This window comes from Physeter macrocephalus, chromosome 11 (genome assembly GCF_002837175.3).
Source record: "Physeter macrocephalus isolate SW-GA chromosome 11, ASM283717v5, whole genome shotgun sequence".
In the NCBI taxonomy this organism is placed as follows: domain Eukaryota; kingdom Metazoa; phylum Chordata; class Mammalia; order Artiodactyla; family Physeteridae; genus Physeter; species Physeter macrocephalus.
The window spans coordinates 97,816,157-97,836,118 of record NC_041224.1 but is presented as its reverse complement, the minus strand read 5'-3'; the positions used below and the strand labels follow the sequence as shown (position 1 = coordinate 97,836,118).

Here is a 19,962-nt window from a genome sequence, read left to right as displayed (position 1 = left end):
CTCCCTCTCTCTCTCTCTCTCTCTCTCTCTCTCTCTCTCTCTCTCTCTCTCTCTCTCTCTCTCCCCCTCTCTCCCTCCCTCTCTCCCACTCTCTCCCTTAACACCCCCTTTTTATGAGGAAGCCAGATTTTTCCATACTCTGCTAAGTATGGATTTTGCCCATTGTGTATACGCAAACTTTCATTTTAATGTGTTCCTCTGTCCTTTGTATTTTCTGTAAATTGGCAGAGGCCTTATCAGATGAAGGGTTTTTTTTTTTCAAGTTTATTTTATAGTTGTACTTTCATCAGGAGATAGTATCTGGTGATGATGTGATGATCAACCATTATTACTAGATCATTATCTAGATCTAGTAATTCATTAGGAGTTGTAAAGTAGTGATATCCTAATTTTCTTCTTTTTTTTTCATTTATTGTCTAAATACTTCTATAAAAAGAAATATTCCTTTATCAAGTATTTGGCTCCTATATGAAAGGCAGTCAGCCATTTTCCCAAGGAGGCCTGATTTCTTTGAGAAGAAGTATAGAGGTTTGATTTTTCTTTATAAATTTAGCCTTAAAAATATTTTTTAAGAAAGAGAGTCAACATCAGTTATAATTGCTGTTAGCACATTTTTACGCTTGTGAGCACATCTGAGCACATCTGTTAGAAAGCTTGTTACAGATAGAGAAATGAGATTAAAATCTCATTCGTTATTTCCTTTTAATTTGTCAACTGAAAGGGGAGAATGAGAGGAAACTAACGTTTGTTAGATTACTTCAGCAGGCCCTGAGCTTTGGTACCTTTTTTTTTTTAATATTTATTTAATTTTAGTTTTGGATGCGTTGGGTCTTCGTTGCTGCATGCGGGCTTTCTCTAGTTGCGGCAAGCAGGGGCTACTCTTCGTTGCGGTGCGTGGGCTTCTCATTGCGGTGGCTTGTTGCGGAGCACGGGCTCTAGGCGCACGGGCTTCAGTAGTTGTGGCATGTGAGCTCGGTAGTTGTGGCTCGAGGGCTCTAGAGCACATGCTCAGTAGTTGTGGCACATAGGCTTAGTTGCTCCGTGGCATGTGGGATCTTCCCGGACCAGGGCTCGAACCCACGTCCCCTGCATTGGAAGGTGGATTCTTAACCACTGGACTACCAGGGAGGTCCCGCTTTGGTACCTTTTTAAAAGACTTTAATCTTAAGAGGTTGGTCAATATTGTGCCCATTTTATAGATGAGGAGACCAAAGCTTAGAGTGGTAAAATGACTTATTCCGTGCCACACTGCCTATAAATAATGTACAGTTGTGGTGTTTTGTTTTGTTTGGTTTTTATATGTAATGAGCCGACTTGGTTTTTCCAATACTGCATTAAGGACATCGGAAAGTCATTGAATTAGAGCTGTAAGACATTTTTAAAATGTCCAAAAGACACTTAAGACATTTTAAAAATAACTAAATTTTTACTTCTTTATTTTATGTATATCAGAAAAGTTTGAGTTCAACGTGGGATACAAGTAAGGAACAGGGCTAGAGAATGAAAATAGAAAAGCATAATCTTGGAAACTGGCATCTTTTTTCTTTCTTTTAAGGGAGAGGTTTTTGGTAAGTTTGAAATTTCAGGTATTGATAGTTTTTAAAACAATGCATAGCCATTTTCCTTTCTCCTCAATTTTATTGAGGTATAATTGACAAATAATGCATAGTCATTTTCAAATCACTTTCATTCCTGAGTGGAACATCCACAGTTCCTCTAAACACCTGTGAGAAATTGACTTTGAGATCAGAGACTTTATTTCAGATTCCAACTAGTAGCTTACTAGGTATATGAATTTAACAGAGTTTTCAAATTTTTCTTTGTAGAACTTTTAAAATAGGCACTCTTGAGACTTGAAACAGTTCTTGAATGTGGTTTGGTTCTCAAAATACCAGTTTTGAGGGACTGATTTTTTTTTTTTTTCCAGTTTACTATAAACACATCACCTACTCCAGAAGACCTGATGTTAAGTCAATATGTTTACCGACCCAAGATACAGATTTATAGAGAAGATTGTGAAGCTCTTCGCCAGAAGATTGAAGAGTATGAAAGTTTTCATTTTTTTGTGTGTTTTGTTGGATGGGTAAATAATCTGTGTGGCAAGGTTTTGATTAGAATAACACCGGCATAGGAAAAGTTGATAGCATTAATTGGCAGTGTGATATGGTATATGGGAAAGAGTTTCAGCTTTGTAGTCAGACAGGTGGAAGTTCAATCCTGGCTACAACAGTAGCTGTGTAACCTTAGGTAAGTCATTTAACCTTCATTTCCACATCCATCAATTGAGGATAATAATACATACTTAGTAGGTAGAAATGAGCAGTAGAAATAGTGTATATAAAAAGGTTGCGGGCTTCCCTGGTGGCGTAGTGGTTGAGAGTCCGCCTGCCGATGCAGGGGACACGGGTTCGCGCCCCGGTCCGGGAGGATCCCACATGCCGCGGAGCGGCTAGGCCCGTGAGCCATGGCCGCTGAGCCTGCGCGTCCCAAGCCTGTGCTCCTCAATGGGAGAGGCCACAACAGTGAGAGGCCCGCGTACCGGAGGAAAAAAATAAAAGATTGCATGCCATTCTTAGCAAAGAGTAGGTCCTTAATAAGCAATCATTATTAGATTATGATATCATAAATTGCAAAGAACATCTTTAAAAGAAGATAATACCCTTTAGAGATTTATATATAGTGCCTAAAATCAAGATTGACTTTGGGTTTATAATTTTATCACATTTGCCCTTTATTTGCCTTTATAAAAGAACAAGGTTTTACTCAGACTATAGTCAGTGGTTTGGTATAAGTAGATGCTGCAGACTAATTTACAAATTAGATATATCTAGATTTTCGCAGGTAAATGAAGACTTGCGACTCAAGACAATGTTTATATCATAGTTATCTAGAACTGTCAAACTAAATTTGAGCCAATCTAACAAATAGAAAAGAAATGAAATAATCTTTTAAGAATCATGTAGTTTTAAAACTTTTGGTGGTGAGCACACTGTAGTGCACATAGATGTCAAAATATAATTTACACATAAAATTTATATAATGTTATAAACCAGTTACCTCAATAAATAAAAATAATTAAAGGGAATTATGTAGTTTTAAAACTAGAAGTTTAAGATGCTGTTAAATTATAGTACTGCAGATTTGCCTGATTTCTGGCTTGTTCATTCAAGAAATATGTATCGAGCACCTCCTATGTGCCAGCACTCTACTAAGTCCTGGGGTTCATCACTGAACAAGACAAGTTTCTTATCTTCATGTTGTTTAAAAGAGTTGGGTGTCTCAGGATTTGTCTGAGAATGTTTTGTTTTGAATGAAATAGGTAGATCTTGTATACAATGTAAAGTCTGTTTAGATGTGCTCTACTGTTTGATTTTGCACCTATGTGCCTGTATATATCATCTTCTAACTCTGATAAAAATGTATTTCCTCTACTTATTAACAAGAAACTAATAAATAACTTTGCTACTTTTATTAATGGTATTCTATAAAGGTGAGATAAGACCAAACTGAATTGGAAACCTTTACTTAAAATAATAGCTACGGGGCTTCCCTGGTGGTGCAGTGGTTAAGAGTCTGCCTGCCAATGCAAAGGACACGGGTTCGAGCCCAGGCCCGGGAAGATCCCACATGCTGCGGAGCAACTAAGCCCGTGCGGCACAACTATGGAAGCCCACGTGCCACAACTGCTGAAGCCTGTGCGCCTGGAGCCCGTGCTCCGCAACAAGAAAAGCCACGACAATAAGAAGGCTGCACACCGCAGCGAAGAGTAGCCCCCGCTCACCGCAACTAGAGAAAGCCCACGCACAGCAACGAAGACCCAACACAGCCAAAAATAAATAAATAAATTTATTACAAAAAAAAAATAATAGCTACAACTTCACAACAATAATGCATTCACAAGCCTTAAGGATTCTCTATAAGCGACATTTTCATTTTGGAACAAGTTGATGCATTGAGATGAGAATTCTATTTATTTGGGAGGGAAGTTTTTTTGAATCATAACTTTTTTTTTTTTTCTCGGTACGCGGGCCTCTCACTGTTGTGGCCTCTCCCGTTGCGGAGCACAGCCTCTGGACTCGCAGGCTCAGTGGCCATGGCTCACAGGCCTAGCCGCTCCGCGGCATGTGGGATCTTCCTGGACCAGGGCACGAACCCATGTCCCCTGCATCAGCAGGCGGACTCTCAACCACTGCGCCACCAGGGAAGCCCTGAATCATAACATTCTTGAACTGTTCTCCAAGTGTTGAAATAATCAGGCTGGCTGCTGTTCCTGAGTGAATTCCCCTCTTTATGCAGAAAAGAACTAGAAAAAAATTAAGTATGCCTGTAGATCTGAGCTGATTCATTCTAGCTGACTGAACTCCGTGCTAATTAACTTTTCTATACTTTAGATTAAAGCTTTCTGCACTGAACCAAGATAAACTGTTCACTGATGTAAATAGGAACCTATGGGAAAAAGTGAGACACTACTCTGATGAGGAGGTACTTTTGTCTCATTTTCTGAATGGGAATCAGTATAGACATTTTGAAAAATGTTTATTGTGAAATTAGTAACTGTTACTTGATAATTAGTGATGAGTTCTTTAAAATTTACTTCTCAGATATAATATGTAAACAAGATTTTATTATACATGAATGATTATTAATAAATCTTTTCAAACCTTAAGTGATCAGTGTAATATATGAAATATATTTGAAATTTATTTAGAGTTTCCTCCTTGATTGCTTTTCACTTAGATTAAGATGGGGAAGAGATTTACTTTAACTGATTAAAATAATAAGTAACTCATTTTATATTTGCCCTAATTAAAGAATTTTATTAACTAAGAGCCGGTTGTTTTCTAATTTGTAATATAAGTGAATTAAAAGTAGGAATCAAAATTGAAATCTTTGGTTCTGGACTTAAACTATTAAATGGTATTAAATTTGCAAATGAGAAGCATTAGGAATCAGAGTCTAGGATGGGCAAAGCTTAACAGGTAGCAGCTGAACCAGCCTTCCCAGACCCTTTGCCTTCTCTAACTCATTTGTTTGAGTGCAGTGTAATCTTTGACTTTCCCTTACAGCTGAAGGCCTTTGGAATTTACCTGAACAAAATAAAATCGCGTTTTACCAAGATGACTAAAGTCTTCACTCACCAAGGAAAAGTGTCCCTGTACAGCAAGCTGGTACGGTCGGCTCAGGTAATTTGAGACAGTTAAGAGCTTAGAAAGATCTATTAAAATTACTTTATAGTGGTTATGGAATATGAAGCATGTTCCTTAGGAGACATGTGAATGAGAGCTGGGCAAAAACTTAAAATTGTTCATAAGAGGTGGGGTTCAATTTATTGAAAGTAGTAAATCCTGGCATCTTGAGTAATTCTAGAATATATTTACTAATATGTGCCTATGTGTCATCTCAAATTTGTTATTCATTATACATACTGAAATAAAACAATACAGGATTCTGATCTTCCATTGCTAAGGACTGTGCTGTAGTATTATCTTCCTCATAGTCCATACTCAGCTGTGTTTGGGTGTGCATGTGTTTAAAGTAGCATTTCCCAAAATGATCATCCTTTAAGAAAGGTCTTGCATAAAAAAAACTTTCCATTGACAAATAAATCTGGGAAATGTTACATGCAGTGTCCCCCTTTTGGAGAAATATAATAACTAGCATATTAAAGTCTAAGGTCAGAAAAAAAAATATATATATATATATTTTTTAGTCTAAAAAGAAAAATATGCTATAATTCTATTTGACCAGTGTTTCCCAAATTTATTTGACCATAGAACATTCTTCATGAACTCTTTTTAAGTAATATATATTAACATATTACATGGAAATGCTAAAATAAAGTACAAAATATGAACATATATTAATCTGTTATGTATGCTTAAAAAAAATTTTTTTAAGACCAGACTTGAAGTTTTGATCTTTGTTTTAAGATTTGCCTGTTCATGAATTAGACACAGCAGTTATGTTAGCAGTTTGAACCATTTATAATGTTATAATGTTTTGTTTGGAGTTTTAACTTGACAGTCTATGATATTGTGTGTTTAGAACGAGAGGGAGAAGCTTCAGACAAGGATAAATGAGATGGACAACATATTTCAGAAGATTGATAACTGTCTCACTGAGGTGGAAATAGGTAAAGTATCTTGAATACTTTTCCAAAAGAAAATTTAATTGTATCTAAATGCTTCCCTACAGTACACATTGCTGGTAGCACTATGCTGAAGCCTTGTATTAGCAGCTTGAGACATTAAATTAGAGCAAATTAAAGCTCCTTTACTGTCATTCATAATGCAATCAACAAGAAATGCCCAAGATAATAAGTCTCTTTGGGAAGCTCTTCATAACCTAGACCGTGATATTGTGTTGTTGTTGTAGTTTTAATAAATGAACTTACCTCTGTTTGAAAATTATCTATACTTTCAGTTTGATCTCTCATGATCCCGACTTGTTAGTATTATCTTGAAACTACTTTCTCAAAGATCACAAAATTTCCCATAATCATCAAATTTGGTAGCTCTCAGTCCTTAGCCATCTAGATGTCTTTCATCATTTGACACTGCTTATTATTCTTTTCTTCCTGAAACTTTCTTCTTGCTGAACTCTATGATACTGCACTACCCTGACCCTATTCTTTTCTCTTAGCTGTTCCTTTTAGCTCCTCTGTTGTCCCTTCTCTAACCCCTGTGTAGGCATTTAGATTTTATCATCTACTCATTTCTATATTCTTTCCCCTAATGCTTTCATCTGCCTTAACAATTATGTTATATGAATAATTCCCAAATTCAGTGAAATTCATCAAGCATTTGTTGAGCACCTAGTACATGCCAGATACTGTGCTTAGCATCAGAAAAAAGATATACACAGATTTTTGCCTTTAAGTGGCTTATAATCATTTTGGGTGAGGGCATCTTTAGCCTCTTTCTCTTGAGTTCCTGACTTAATGTTTCCAGCTTCTTGCTGAACCTCTCGGCAAAAGTGTCCTTAAGCACCTTAAACATTATGTGAAAAAATGGAATTTATTGTCTTCCCTTTCCAAAATAAAATCTGAAAACTTGTTCTCTCTATAAACAAATTCTCTTTCTCATCTCTTAACGGCATCACCATTCTTATAAATTGCAAAAGGCTCGAAACTTTATTGTCTTTCAGTCTCTCTTATCAAGTCCTGTCATATCTGCTTCTTCAGTATCCCCTGTGTTCTTTCCCATTCACATTAAGGCTGTCATTAATTCTGACATGTGCTATTTCAAGTCTTCTAACTAATCTTTCTACGCTCTTAATTTCATTCTATCTCTTTCCTGTCCAACCTGCACATTGCTGCCAGATTAATGATTATGAAAGACAGTTTTCATTATGTTACTTCTCTGAAAACTTTTCTGCCTTTCCATTTATTACCAAATAAAGTCCAAACTCCTGAGCTTGACATTTAACAATCTCTACAGTCATTTTCAGATATTCCTTTCTTATATGATTTTACTATTATTCCTTTACACATCCTAAATTCCAACCAAATTTTGTCATTTTTGTGCAGTCCTGCCACTTTGTCTTTGCCTAATGCATTCTCCCTCTATTTTTACCAAAGGACATGTTCTCTATCTTCCTTGAGCTACCATGGCTATTTTGTTAGTACCTCTTATATTACCTATCATATCTACTTGTAATTATGGTTACTTTTGTATTGTTTATTTTCCTAAGTAAATTGGAAGCTCCATAGGGGCAAAGATCAGCTTTTATTTTTCTTCATATCCTTCAAAGTTCTTAGCACTATGCTTTGCACAGAATAAGTGCCTAGTACATGTTTTCTGCATTGAATTGATAAGTATATGAATTTCATAGTCTTAAACTGTACCACTCCTTTGTTCATTATCTTGCTTTTTTACTTCATGAAAAAAAATAGAAGCCATTAGGACCAGAACTTCTAAACTTTCTGCTACCAAACAAACCAAACTTTTATATATCTATATCAATTCTTTCATCCTTCCTTTTCCCTAAGATCAGTGTTTCCACCTAAACTTTGAATTGCAGCCCCTCTTGTCTTCTCAGGAATCTTATAGCACTGATTTTCCCTTATCTATTGTATATTCAACCTCTCTGCCTCCTCCACTGGATATGTTCACCTCTCTCTTATCTTTAAAAATACCAACAACCACACTCCTAGGTACCACTGAATGGCTCCCTATTTCTTTCTTCATTATTCCTTAAGCAAATTACTGAGTACCTGTTATGTGCCTTGTATAGTGCTCGGTGCTAAGAATACTGTGGTGATTAAAAACAAAACTTTATGCCTTCGTGGAGCTTTTTTTTTTTCGTTTATCAATACTTCCATTACTTTCCTTTTTATTTATTTATTTATTTATTTATTTGGCTGTGTCGGGTCTTAGTTGCGGCACACAGGATCTTCGTTGCAGCATGCAGGGTCTTTTGTTGCGGCGTGTGAGCTTCTCTCTTTTTTTTTTTTTTTTTTTTTTTTTTGTGGTATGCGGGCCTCCCTCTGCTGCGGCCTCTCCCGTTGCGGAGCACAGGCTCCGGACGCGCAGGCTCAGCGGCCATGGCTCACGGGCCCAGCCGCTCCGCGGCATGTGGGATCTTCCTGGACCGGGGCGCGAACCCGGTTCCCCTGCATTGGCAGGCGGACGCGCAACCACTGCGCCACCAGGGAAGCCCATGAGCTTCTCTCTAGTTGTGGCGTGCGGGCTTAGTTGCCCCGCGGCATGTGGGATCTTAGTTCCCTGACCAGGGATCAAACACATCCTCTGCATTGGAAGGCAGATTCTTGACCACTGGGGAAGTCCCCCATTACTTTCTTTTAATTCAAACATTTATACACAAAGAAAGGTTTCCATGCTTTAATTTTTTAACATAATATACAGAACCACAATACTATTTCAATTGCAAATCATGGGAGATCACAGTCAACTATGCTTGGATTTGACAAGTTGCTATTACAATACTGAGAAAAGATTATAAGAATTAAATAGTTTTATGGTAACTGCTATGGAAGAGTGGTTCCATGGTGCTATAAGTTCCTGAAACAGAAATCTGACCTAGTCAGGTCAGGAGAGGCTTCCCTCTGAGGAAGTGGCATTTAAGTCAAGATCTGAAGAATAAGTAGGAGTTAAAGTGAGAAGGGAGGGGAGAGCTGACTATTCGATATGAATAGCACAGGCAGAAGCCCTTCTATGGGAAAGAATATACCAAGTACAAGGGTCTGAAATAAGGCCAATGTGGCTAGAATAGAAAGAGCAAAAGGGAACACAGTCTGAGATGAAGCTGGACATGTCAGTTTTAGGGGCCAGGCCAAGGAGGGCCTCTTAAGTGAGTTTTTCTAACAACAGTGAATAGCCATTTGAAGGGTGTTAGGCACTGGCTGCAGTGTAGATACTGGATTTGAATAGATCAAGAGTAATTAAGAGAAGTTAAGTAGTTATTGGACTGATATGGTTAAGAAAGGACAATAGCTTATATTAAGGGAACAGTGGTGGTGGCAAAGGATAAAAGTGGATTCAGAAAATATTTTTGAGGTAAAAATGTAAACTTGGGTTTGGATGTGGGGAGAGAGAAGGCTTTTAAGGATGTTTCCAAGGTTTCAGAAACAAATAAAATTTAAAAATGTAAATTTGTGTATGTGCATCTGTATATGTGTATCTGTTCTTTCTTAGTCCATGGGGTTTCCTAACAATAACTTTAATATATGCAAATTATATATAAACAGTTTCCATCTCAGAGTGTCCCCTAAGAAGCTGCTATTGGAGATCATTGCCATATGGCTCAAAGTTCACTTGTCTGCCACTAGAAGCAAGTCTTCATATGAAATTATTATAGCTCAGTGCTTTTTTGGCAAGGAAAGGTGGGGAAAGATGAATGTGAAATATTCTTAACACTTCATTTGGGGACCATCTATTCTTTTCATTTCTGGTTGTTTATTTTTGACTGAGTTATTCTAATGCATGTTGTCTACTTTAGAAACTAAAAATTTGGAGGATGAACAGAAAGACAATCCTGTGGAAGAGTGGGATTCTGAAATGAAGGCTGCAGAGAAAGGTAACTGAATTAATTAAGGAGATAAATGGGGGAAAAAAATCCCCTGTTCTGAGTTTATTTATTTATTTAGGTAAGATTAGTGAGATAGACTTTTCAATAAAACAGATGATTTTTGTACCAGTATTTTAATGTGTACATTCTGATAGATTTGTTTTTCTTTTCAAAGAATTGGAACAGCTGAAAACTGAAGAACAAAAGCTTCAAAGGTTAGTCTTCTGTTTGAGTGTTAGAAAATATGCTTAACTCACATGGCTAAGTGACTTCCTACCTCCAGAAACTGACAAGATTGAGGACATGAATATTCACTAAGGCTGAGTCAGAGCTTCTACTGTACTTTGAACTTGACCTTGGAGGCCATCTTAGTTAATAGTATATTCTAAGCATTTATTGTTTACAGAGCATTAATGCAAGGCAGTAGTTCTCAAGCTTGTAAAATATCAAGATCCTATTAAAGAAAATCTAGCATTAAACTGCTTTTATATGGCATTTAAGTATAAATAAATATAAAATGAGGTATGTGTTTCTTATACTCTGGATCTTATTTAACTATAAGACTAAAAGAAATCAAATAAATATAATGGCAAAACCAAAAAAATTCCAGTTGAAAATGTAAATTTGACAGGTGATAATATCAATATTTGGCTACAAATAAATTGATGCTAGCAAAATGACTAACAAATTATAAGTTCTATTTAGCTCTAATAAACTAAACAAAACCAAACGCAGGCTCCGAAATTATGCCATGTCTCAGTTTTAAGGTGGGCATTCTTACGGTCTACATTATGCTTACATTTTTAACATGAAAATGTAAATTTTAATAATAATCTTAAAGAACATGTGAACCCCTAAGAATATCTTCATGGATCCCAATTTGAGAGCCATTGATTTAGGCCTTTCCTAAATAGACCCAAACTTCTAGTTTAATGCTTATTAAAAAAAAAACAAACTAAGAATGCAAAATGGATGTCATACACCTCACTGGGGAGCCATTTAGCACATGACTTTTTGTCATAAACTTTTAATGAAGTCTGAATTCTCTAACATTGGCCTTATCTTTCTCTAAATACCTGGTTTGATTTGCAGAAATCTCTTAGAGCTGGAGGTACAGAAAAAGCAGACCCTTGCTCAAATAGACTTTGTGCAAAAACAAACAAATAGAACTGAAGAGCTACTGGATCATTTGAGGTAAGGAAAAGTAGGTGGCATTAATTTGTGTTTTATCCTGTACCTTCATGGTTGTCTAAATCCACTAGTGCAGTTGACATGTGTTTGTAATGTATATCACTGTTTTTAACCTATAATACAATGCATTCTCAAAAAAAAGAGTTAATATACTCAACACTAAGCTGAAAGTATACAAGGTGGGAGAGCTATGGAATTATAATTTTAAAATATTTAATATTTTATATTGCCTAGACTTGGTTTTTCTCTGATATACAACTCAAGATTGAGTCCGTTCTTATTTCTTTCAAAAGCGTAAGTTTGTATATTCACAATATTGGAATTAAAATAATGATTGTCTCCCAAGCCAGTAGAAAACTCCAGCAGCTGCTGATGGTGCTATTCAGGTGATATAAGAAGTTAACTCTCTTCTTTTATCTCAAAAAGTGGTTTTTTTTGTCTTGTTTATTCTCTCTTCAGCTTGTCTGAATGGGATGTCATTGAGTGGAGTGATGATCAAGCTATATTCACCTTTCTTTATGACACAGTAGAACTCACCATCACCTTTGGAGAGCCAGTAGGTGAGTAGCAAGAATAAGATAATTCCCCTGCACATAAATGTATGGCTAAACTTACTAAAGATTCATATCTCTATTTTAATACAATAATAACTATTGACATAATAAAAGCACTGCTGAAAATCTTAATTAAAAGAGGCAATCACTTTAATTAGTGATAATAGAATTTTATTTTATTAAATAAAAAATAAAATAAGGGCTTCCCTGGTGGCGCAGTGGTTGAGAGTCCGCCTGCCGATGCAGGGGACGCGGGTTCGTGCCCCGGTCCGGGAGGATCCCACATGCCGCGGAGCGGCTGGGCCCGTGAGCCATGGCCGCTGAGCCTGCGCGTCTGGAGCCTGTGCTCCGCAACGGGAGAGGCCACAGCAGTGAGAGGCCCGCGTACCACAAAAAAAAAAAAAAAGAAAGAAAAAAAGAAAATAAAAATTCAGCTAGTGAAAGTTGCCCTTTGTCGAATTACATTAGATAGAAATTTTGCCTATCCAAAATAATGGATCAACATGCTATTCACATCTGTTTACTCTGAGTTCCTTTTTTCCATCTGTCTTTTGTGATAGAGAATTTACTCTAATGGCTGATGATTCTTGACTGGTTGTTTTTTTGTATATAAGTTAACCTAAAAAGCTAATTGGAAATTCTGTGTGTATTGGTAGGTTTATCAAAGTAGGTAGACATCACTATATGGTAACTTGACAGAGTCCTAGCTATTTTGTTAAAATCTCCTGTCAGTATCTTTAGGTCTTTTCTCTTGAAACAGATAGCTTCAGCATGGCCAACCCTGGGTGATCATGGCCAAATTGAAACTTAGGATCTTTATAATCTCCCAGCCTCCAAGCCCAATTCTCCTTAAAAGTTCCTGGGAATTCCCTGGCAGTCCAGTGGTTAGGACTCAGAGCTTTCATTACTATGGCCCCGGGTTCAATCCCAGATTGAGGAGCTAAGATCCCGCAAGCCGCATGGTGCGGCCCCCCCCCCCAAAAAAGTTCTTTTTCTAAGTGAATACGATCAACTTCTGTTCAGGTTCAAAATTAAAACTTAGGAATCACTCTATACCTCTTTCTTTATTTTTATTTATTTATTTTTGGCTGCGTTGGGTCTTCGTTGCTGCACACGGGCTTTCTCCAGTTGCAGTGAGTGGGGGCTACTCTTCGTTGTGGTGCACGGGCTTCTTATTGCACGCGGTGGCTTCTCTTGTTGTGGAGCACGGCCTCTAGGCACGTGGGCTTCAGTAGTTGTGGCATGCAGGCTCAGTAGCTGTGGCTTGCGGGCTCTAGAGTGCACGCTCAGTAGTTGTGGCGCATGGGCTTAGTTGCTCCGTGGCATGTGGGATCTTCCAGGACCAGGGCTCGAACCCTTGTCCCCTGCGTTGGCAGGTGGATTCTTAACCACTGCACCACCAGGGAAGTCCCTATACCTCTTTCTTCCTCACCAGGCATATCTAAATCATGAATAAGACTTACTGATTTTAATTTAATATTCATCTACTTTTTTGTGTCTCTTCTGTCAATAGTCATCTCTAATCTAAATTACTACAGTAACACTATAGCTGGTCTTTCTGGATCTTTTCCTTTTCCTCTCCAATTCTTTCTCCTTCCTGTAGCAATAGTGATTGTTTAAGTTTATCATGCACCTCCTACTCTTAGACTAATGATCAAAATACTAATATAGCCTGTAAAGCCCTGCATGAATTGAATTTTTCCTCCTTTTCCTGCCTCATTTTACACTGTTCTCTGCACGTCGGCCACAATGGATTTCTTTCATTTCCTTAAAAGATCATGGTCTTTCTTGCTCAGTCATATTCCATCCTACCTCAGGATATTTGTACTGATGTTTCTTATGCCTAGAAGCTCTTTCCCCTGTCTTCGTCCTTCTGGGCTGCCATTTTAAAAATACCATAAACTGAGTAGCTTATAAACAACTATTGGAGGCTGGAAGTCCAGTTCTGGAGGCTGGAAGTCCAAGATAAGGATGCCAGCAGAGTCAGGCAAGGGCCCTCTTCTGTGTTGCAGACTTTTCATTGTATCCTCACATGACTAAAGACCTAGTTAGCTCTCCAGGGTCTCTGTTGTAAGAGCACTAATCCCATTCCTGAGGGCTCCACCCTCATGATCTAATCAACTCCCAAAGGTCCCATCTCCTAATACTATCACACTGGGCATTAGGATTTCAGCCTATGAATTTCAGACCATAGCACCTCCTCTTCACTAAATAAATGTCTACTAATAGTCCTTAAGAGCTCAGCTAAATTATCACTTCTCAGGAAAGTTTTCCCTGACTCTCCTTTACTCATTCCCTCCACTACTTGCCCTCCTGGTTTGTGTTCTCATTGCTTCCTGCAGTTTTCTTTTTTTTTGTTTTCGTTTTTTTGTGGTATGCGGGCCTCCCTCTGTTGTGGCCTCTCCCGTTGCGGAGCACAGGCCAGGGCGCGAACCCGGTTCCCCTGCATCGGCAGGCGGACGCGCAACCACTGCGCCACCAGGGAAGCCCCCTGCAGTTTTCTTAATTGAGCTTATTACAGTTTGTAGTTCTTGGTATGTTTATTAGTACAATTATCTCTGTGTCCCCCTGAGTTGTAAGCTTCTTTAGAGCATAGATTGATCATGTCTGTTTGTCTCACTATCATATCCATGGTGCCTAATACATAGAAAATAATAACAAAGTGAAAAGAATCAGAATTTGAGATATAGGAGATAACTCTGGTGTCTGGAAGAGCAATCATCTCTCCTGGCTACCTAAAATTCATTACTATAATGCTGAAAGCATACATGATTTTCACTGTATTAGTACAAAGATAGTAGGTCTGGGGAGGTCATAGTCATTTTCTTTATATGGTTCCTGAAAATAATATTATCTTCACACAGAAGTTAGGAATCAAAGGAGGAGGCCCTGATAAATTACAAAAATGTTCCACACCTTAAATGTCATTTAAAGGCCTGCCCAGTTAATATAGTTCAGCATTCTCAGGGGAAACTTTGCATACACAGAGAATAATATGATTCAAGGATCAACCTTCAGCTGCCTATGAAAAAAACCTTGCTACCCAGAAAGAGGAGGATTCTAAAGTACTGAGTTATATGTGGCTTTGAATGAGATAATAAAAAGAAATACTATCCTTGTGTTGGCTTTTCCTAGTTGGTCTCCGTTTCCTGGACAAGGCTTGTAGGAAGATTGTTGACCTGAATTTTCAATCTCTGTTAGATGGTAAGTTCAAAACATTTAAACCAACAAGACTTTGTTGGAAATTTACAAGTGTATATTGCTCCTTGAGAACTCTTTTACATACTAAATTAAATATAAACAACAACAATAATAATAATTTGTTCTTAGAAATGTGTATTAGACCTAAAACTGCTTGGGTATTGTTCCAAATATTGGGTAGGTTTTAAAAGAAATTTTAAAAAAAAGTTATTACTAGATTTTGAACAATGGTTAATAATAGCTATTTCCATAATTTACAAATTACCATTATGCATACTTACTCTGTATCAGGCATGTGTACTGCTTACATCAACACTACTCCCCATTTTACAGTTAGGGAACTACAGCTCAAAAGAAGTAAGTATTGTGTTTAGGATCACTCAGCTAATAAGGAAAGCCAGAATTTAAACTCAGGGTTATGTTACATTTAAGCCTATACTTTTAACTAAGTTCTATTCTATATGTGATAAAGGCTTGAGTTTATATCAGAATGTCTTATGTTCACTGTATATGTTGATTTATGTGTTTGAAAATAAAATGGAGAAGATACTTAGACACCTAGTAGTTTGAAGGTATTTCTAGTTAATATTTCTAGCTTGTATTTATATATATATATATATAAAATATATGAATAATAAGTAATACCCTGCTTTTGATTTTTTTTTTCCCCTTCCTCAGAGGATAAAGCTCCTCCTTCCTCCCTTTTAGTTCATAACCTTATTTTCCAGTACATTGAGCAACAGCAATCCTGGAAGAAGAAATGTGCAACACAGCATCAGGTACCCAAGGTAAATTCCCATTGAAATATTTAAAGGAAAATTATGTTAACTGTCCCAAACAGCAGAACTGAAATTTTATATATGTAATAGTGTATCCTGAAATGATAAATATATTAAATTGTTTAACTTTGGGGGGTTCTTTATAAAAGAGCCACTAAACACTGAAATGTTTTCATACTCTCATTTTTTTTTTTTTTTTCCTATTTTTCCCAGATGCTTCAAGAAATCTCACTGGTAGTGAGCCATTGCAAACTTCTTGGAGAGGAGATTGAGTTTTTAAAGCGATGGGGACCAAATTATAACCTAATGAACATAGCTGTGAATAATACTGAGTAAGTGTGTTAGTTCCCTAAGGCTGCCATAACAAAGTACTACAAACTGGGTGGCTTAAACAACAGAAATTTATTGTCTCACAGCTCTGGAGGCTGGAAGTCTAAGATTGAGGTGTCAGCAGGGTCAGTTCCTTCTGATGGCTGTGAAAGAGAATCTTTTCCATGCCTCCCTCCTAACTTCTGGTGATTTGCTGGAAGTCTTTTGGCATTCCTTGGTTGTAAATATATAATCCCAATAGCTCCTTTCATTTTCGCATGACATTCTTCCTGTGTGCACGTCTGTGTCCAAATGTTCCCTCTTGATTAGGACACCAGTCATTTTGGATTAGGGGCCCCCACCCTACTCCAGGAGGACCTCATCTTAATTAATTAAATCTGCAATTACTCTGTTTACAAATTAGTTCATATTCTGATGTACTGGGGATTAGGGCTTCAACACATGAATTTTTAGGGGACACAACTCAATCTATAACAGTAAGTAATTAGTTGAAAACTTATTAAGATAATTTATTTTATTGAGTTTCATGAATAATGAAAATATAACCATAAGCATACTTTGTTGCAGTTGTTTTACTCTCTATTTGTTTGATAAGGACAAGAAATGATGTATACCAAAGTTTCTCATGCCAGTATAAAAGGAAAATATATTTGTGTTTCATTCTATTTTTGTTTTGTATTTTTAATTGAGGATCTTGTCTTTTACAGATTGAGGCTTTTATTCTGCAGCTCAGCAGCATTTGCAAAGTTTGAGATAACTTTGTCTCTCTCAGCCCATTACCCATCTGTCCCATTACCTTTCTCTATTCAAAATCACCTTGGAAACATTGGGTGAGTAAAAGGCCAGCAGGAAAGGGCCCCCAACTACTTTTTTACCTTTGTTATATCTTTTGAAAGATCTCTCAAAGTGGTCAGAAAATGGATAGATCATAGTGAAAGCCAAATGTCACCTCTATCTGACTTCATTTTGAAGAATTTGTTCTTTTAAAGTCAGTGACCTTCGTTGCTATCTCGAGTGGATGCTGGAGACAGCTGGTCTATTTTTTTATACTTGCTCCACTTTTTGAACATCCCTACCTAAACAGGAATCAAGAAGGATAAAAATCCTGCATAAGCTTAGCCCAGATCATATTTGAACAACTTTTATGGTGCAGTCATAGTGCTTTTCTCAATTAGTCTGTGGAAGCAGACCTAAAAATATTTCATTTCTACTGTATATTTTGTGACTTTTTGGACACACTGCTGACAGATTGTAAAGTGACAGAGTTTAGAATATGCCCACCTCAAATCCATCAGCAAACACCAACAGATATTTATAGCCAGAGAAAGCAGCTAAGTCAAGATACCTCACAATTATATACAGAATTGGTTCTTAGGCCTTATTTTTGGAATCTCAGTTTAAACTGGACAGTCTAGTTATTTCCAGAAATACCTATTTGTGCTTCCTAGCAGACTCAGAAACTGTACTCAAAAATATGAATTCCACTGAAATTAAGACAAGTTTCCAGAAAAATTAAGTAACCTTTTGTTCTTTCCAGCCAAGATGAAATCACTGCCATTCTCTCTAAAGCGCCACTGGAAGACAACTACCTAAAGAATGTAGTCAAGCAAATTTACCAAGATCTGCTTCAGGACTGACTGCCATTTCTACCAGTAGACCCATGGACTACAGTTGTAATAAATCAAGCACAGTACACTAAATAACAGTATTATGTCAGAGTCTCCATTGCTGTTTAATCTTCATCTTTAGGTCATAGAAGCCTAAAATTTCTTCTGATGATGTTATAGTTAATTTGTATGGTTTTTAAATTTCTACAGTCAGGAATAATGAAAGGCCTCAAATAGCCTGCTGTCAACTTACTCACCTTTCTACCAAAGGTTTAAATAGTAGAATACTTAGGGAAAATTTCTCCTAACTAAAGTTGTGCTCTCCGCTTTAGTACAAGCCCTAAGGAGTAACTTTTAAGTATAAGAAGAGGTGTCACCACCGACAAAAACATTAGCCATTTTCCATATATAGGGCTGTGATTTTTAGTTGCTGGCTTCTCCCTACCAGGTATTTCTGGGGTAGTCATGTCTATCTACCAACCATTCATCCTCCTTTTGCTCCATTCCAGAGACGTTATTAAGAGAAAGCAATAGCACTCAGCTATTGGAATGGTTGCCATCTTTTCTCAAAGACCTTGCCTTCTTTTAAATAGTGTCTATTAGTATTTTCCTAATAAATATAATTTTGTAGGGAAAGTTAATTCATCTTTGGTCCAATACATATATGTAAATATATTAATATTGTTCTTGTGTTTGTGAGGTAGTAAGGAGATGTATATAGAAATACAAAAAGATGTATAGACACCATTCTGCCTGGGCCGTTTCTATCTTTCTGAAGGATGCTTTACAGCAAGATTCTCAGTCTCCTTTTATTTAATAACCAGCTTCAAACAATATCACACCCAAAATACAGGTTTGTCAAGTTTTGGCAATAGTAATGAACTTAATGTAAGTATTGGTTTCTGAAGCCATACGTTTCTCATACACAAAAATAAGCACGTCACTGATATTGAATGATCAGTATTATCTGTAAGATAGAGAAATATGAAAAAACTTCACCCAATCTTTAGTCAAATCCTAATCATGATAATTTTTGTTTCTCTTATATTGAAGCCTAAACTAAAATATATTTGCATTTTTAAACTAGTTCGTCTTATAATTTTGCTTTATACTTTAGGATGGGGTTAAAGACCTATGGGTCCCACAGATGTTATCTGCCCTTTTGATTGGCTTTTACTTCGGAGCTACTTTGTCAAAAGAGCAACTGGTCTTTTAAGCTTCAAAAGTCAACATAAAACTCATTTGCCATAAAAATCAAGATGTAGATGTTCCCTATTTCTGTGAACTCCCTGAAAAACTTTTAAAGTCACCAATATAGTCTATTTCTCATGAAACTTAAATTAGTTTTCTTACTGGAGTTATTTCTTTTCTGTAAAGCTAAAAAATAGAAGTTTTGTTTTATGCATTTTGGTAACCTGGAATGACCAGTTCCCAGAATGATTTGGCTTGTAATGATGGTCTCTGCTTTCTTGGGCTTGGAGTACATAATTGTAATATTTACCTAGTTATTTGCTTTTGTATTTGTTCAAAGTACTGGGTTTTTTGTTTGTTTTTTGTTGTTTTGTTTTTTGTTGTTTTGTTTTTTGCGTTACGCGGGCCTCTCACTGTTGTGGCCTCTCCCGTTGCGGAGCACAGGCTCTGGACGCGCAGGCTCAGCGGCCATGGCTCACAGGCCCAGCTGCTCCGCGGCATGTGGGATCCTCCCAAACCGGGACACGAACCCGTGTCCCCTGCATCGTCAGGCGGACTCTCAACCACTGCGCCACCAGGGAAGCCCCAAAGTATTGATTATTTTTATAAAATTCTTTGGAAGTTTTTCCTCTACTGATTGGAAGCAGATTAGTTTTTGTGCTATTAAAATAAGCTTATTATATGAAATATTTTAAAAGCAGTGTCTCTTTATGAAGTTTTTTTTTTTAACCATGTATCCAATACATCTTTGAAGATATGCCAAAGAAAGCTCCATTTAGGAACACCCACCTATTTGAAAACTCAGATAAGATTAAAGTATGTCAGGACCTTAATGAAAGAACCAGGTACAAACCATAGTTATCCTTATGTCTCTAAAGGACAGTAAAAGAAAGCTATTTTGAAGTTCCTTAGGAAACTATCACTTCTTATGAGTTAAAGGAGTGGTTCTCAAAGTATAGTCCCTAGACCAGCAGCAGCAGCCTCACCCCAAAGCTGCTGAATTAGAAACACTGAGGGAAGGGACCAGCAATCTGGGTTGTTGGGGTTTTTTTACTTTCCTTTTTTCAAAACAACTTTATT

At 37.1% G+C, this 19,962-nt stretch overlaps 1 protein-coding gene across 1 annotated transcript in view; it reads left to right on the top strand.

The window, feature by feature from the left end:
* The window catches only part of KNL1 (kinetochore scaffold 1), a 71,315-nt gene extending 51,555 nt beyond the window's left edge, over positions 1-19,760 (top strand). Inside the window, 14 exon segments of the mRNA XM_007111675.3 lie at positions 1,928-2,043; positions 4,392-4,482; positions 5,067-5,183; positions 6,046-6,133; positions 9,961-10,038; positions 10,205-10,244; positions 11,122-11,223; positions 11,680-11,780; positions 14,910-14,978; positions 15,654-15,763; positions 15,968-16,086; positions 16,792-16,914; positions 17,622-17,718; positions 17,720-19,760. Of these exon segments, the coding sequence (XP_007111737.2) occupies positions 1,928-2,043; positions 4,392-4,482; positions 5,067-5,183; positions 6,046-6,133; positions 9,961-10,038; positions 10,205-10,244; positions 11,122-11,223; positions 11,680-11,780; positions 14,910-14,978; positions 15,654-15,763; positions 15,968-16,086; positions 16,792-16,914; positions 17,622-17,718; positions 17,720-17,740 (1,272 nt within the window). The 3' untranslated portion in view covers positions 17,741-19,760.
* The last annotated feature ends 202 nt before the right edge of the window (positions 19,761-19,962 follow it).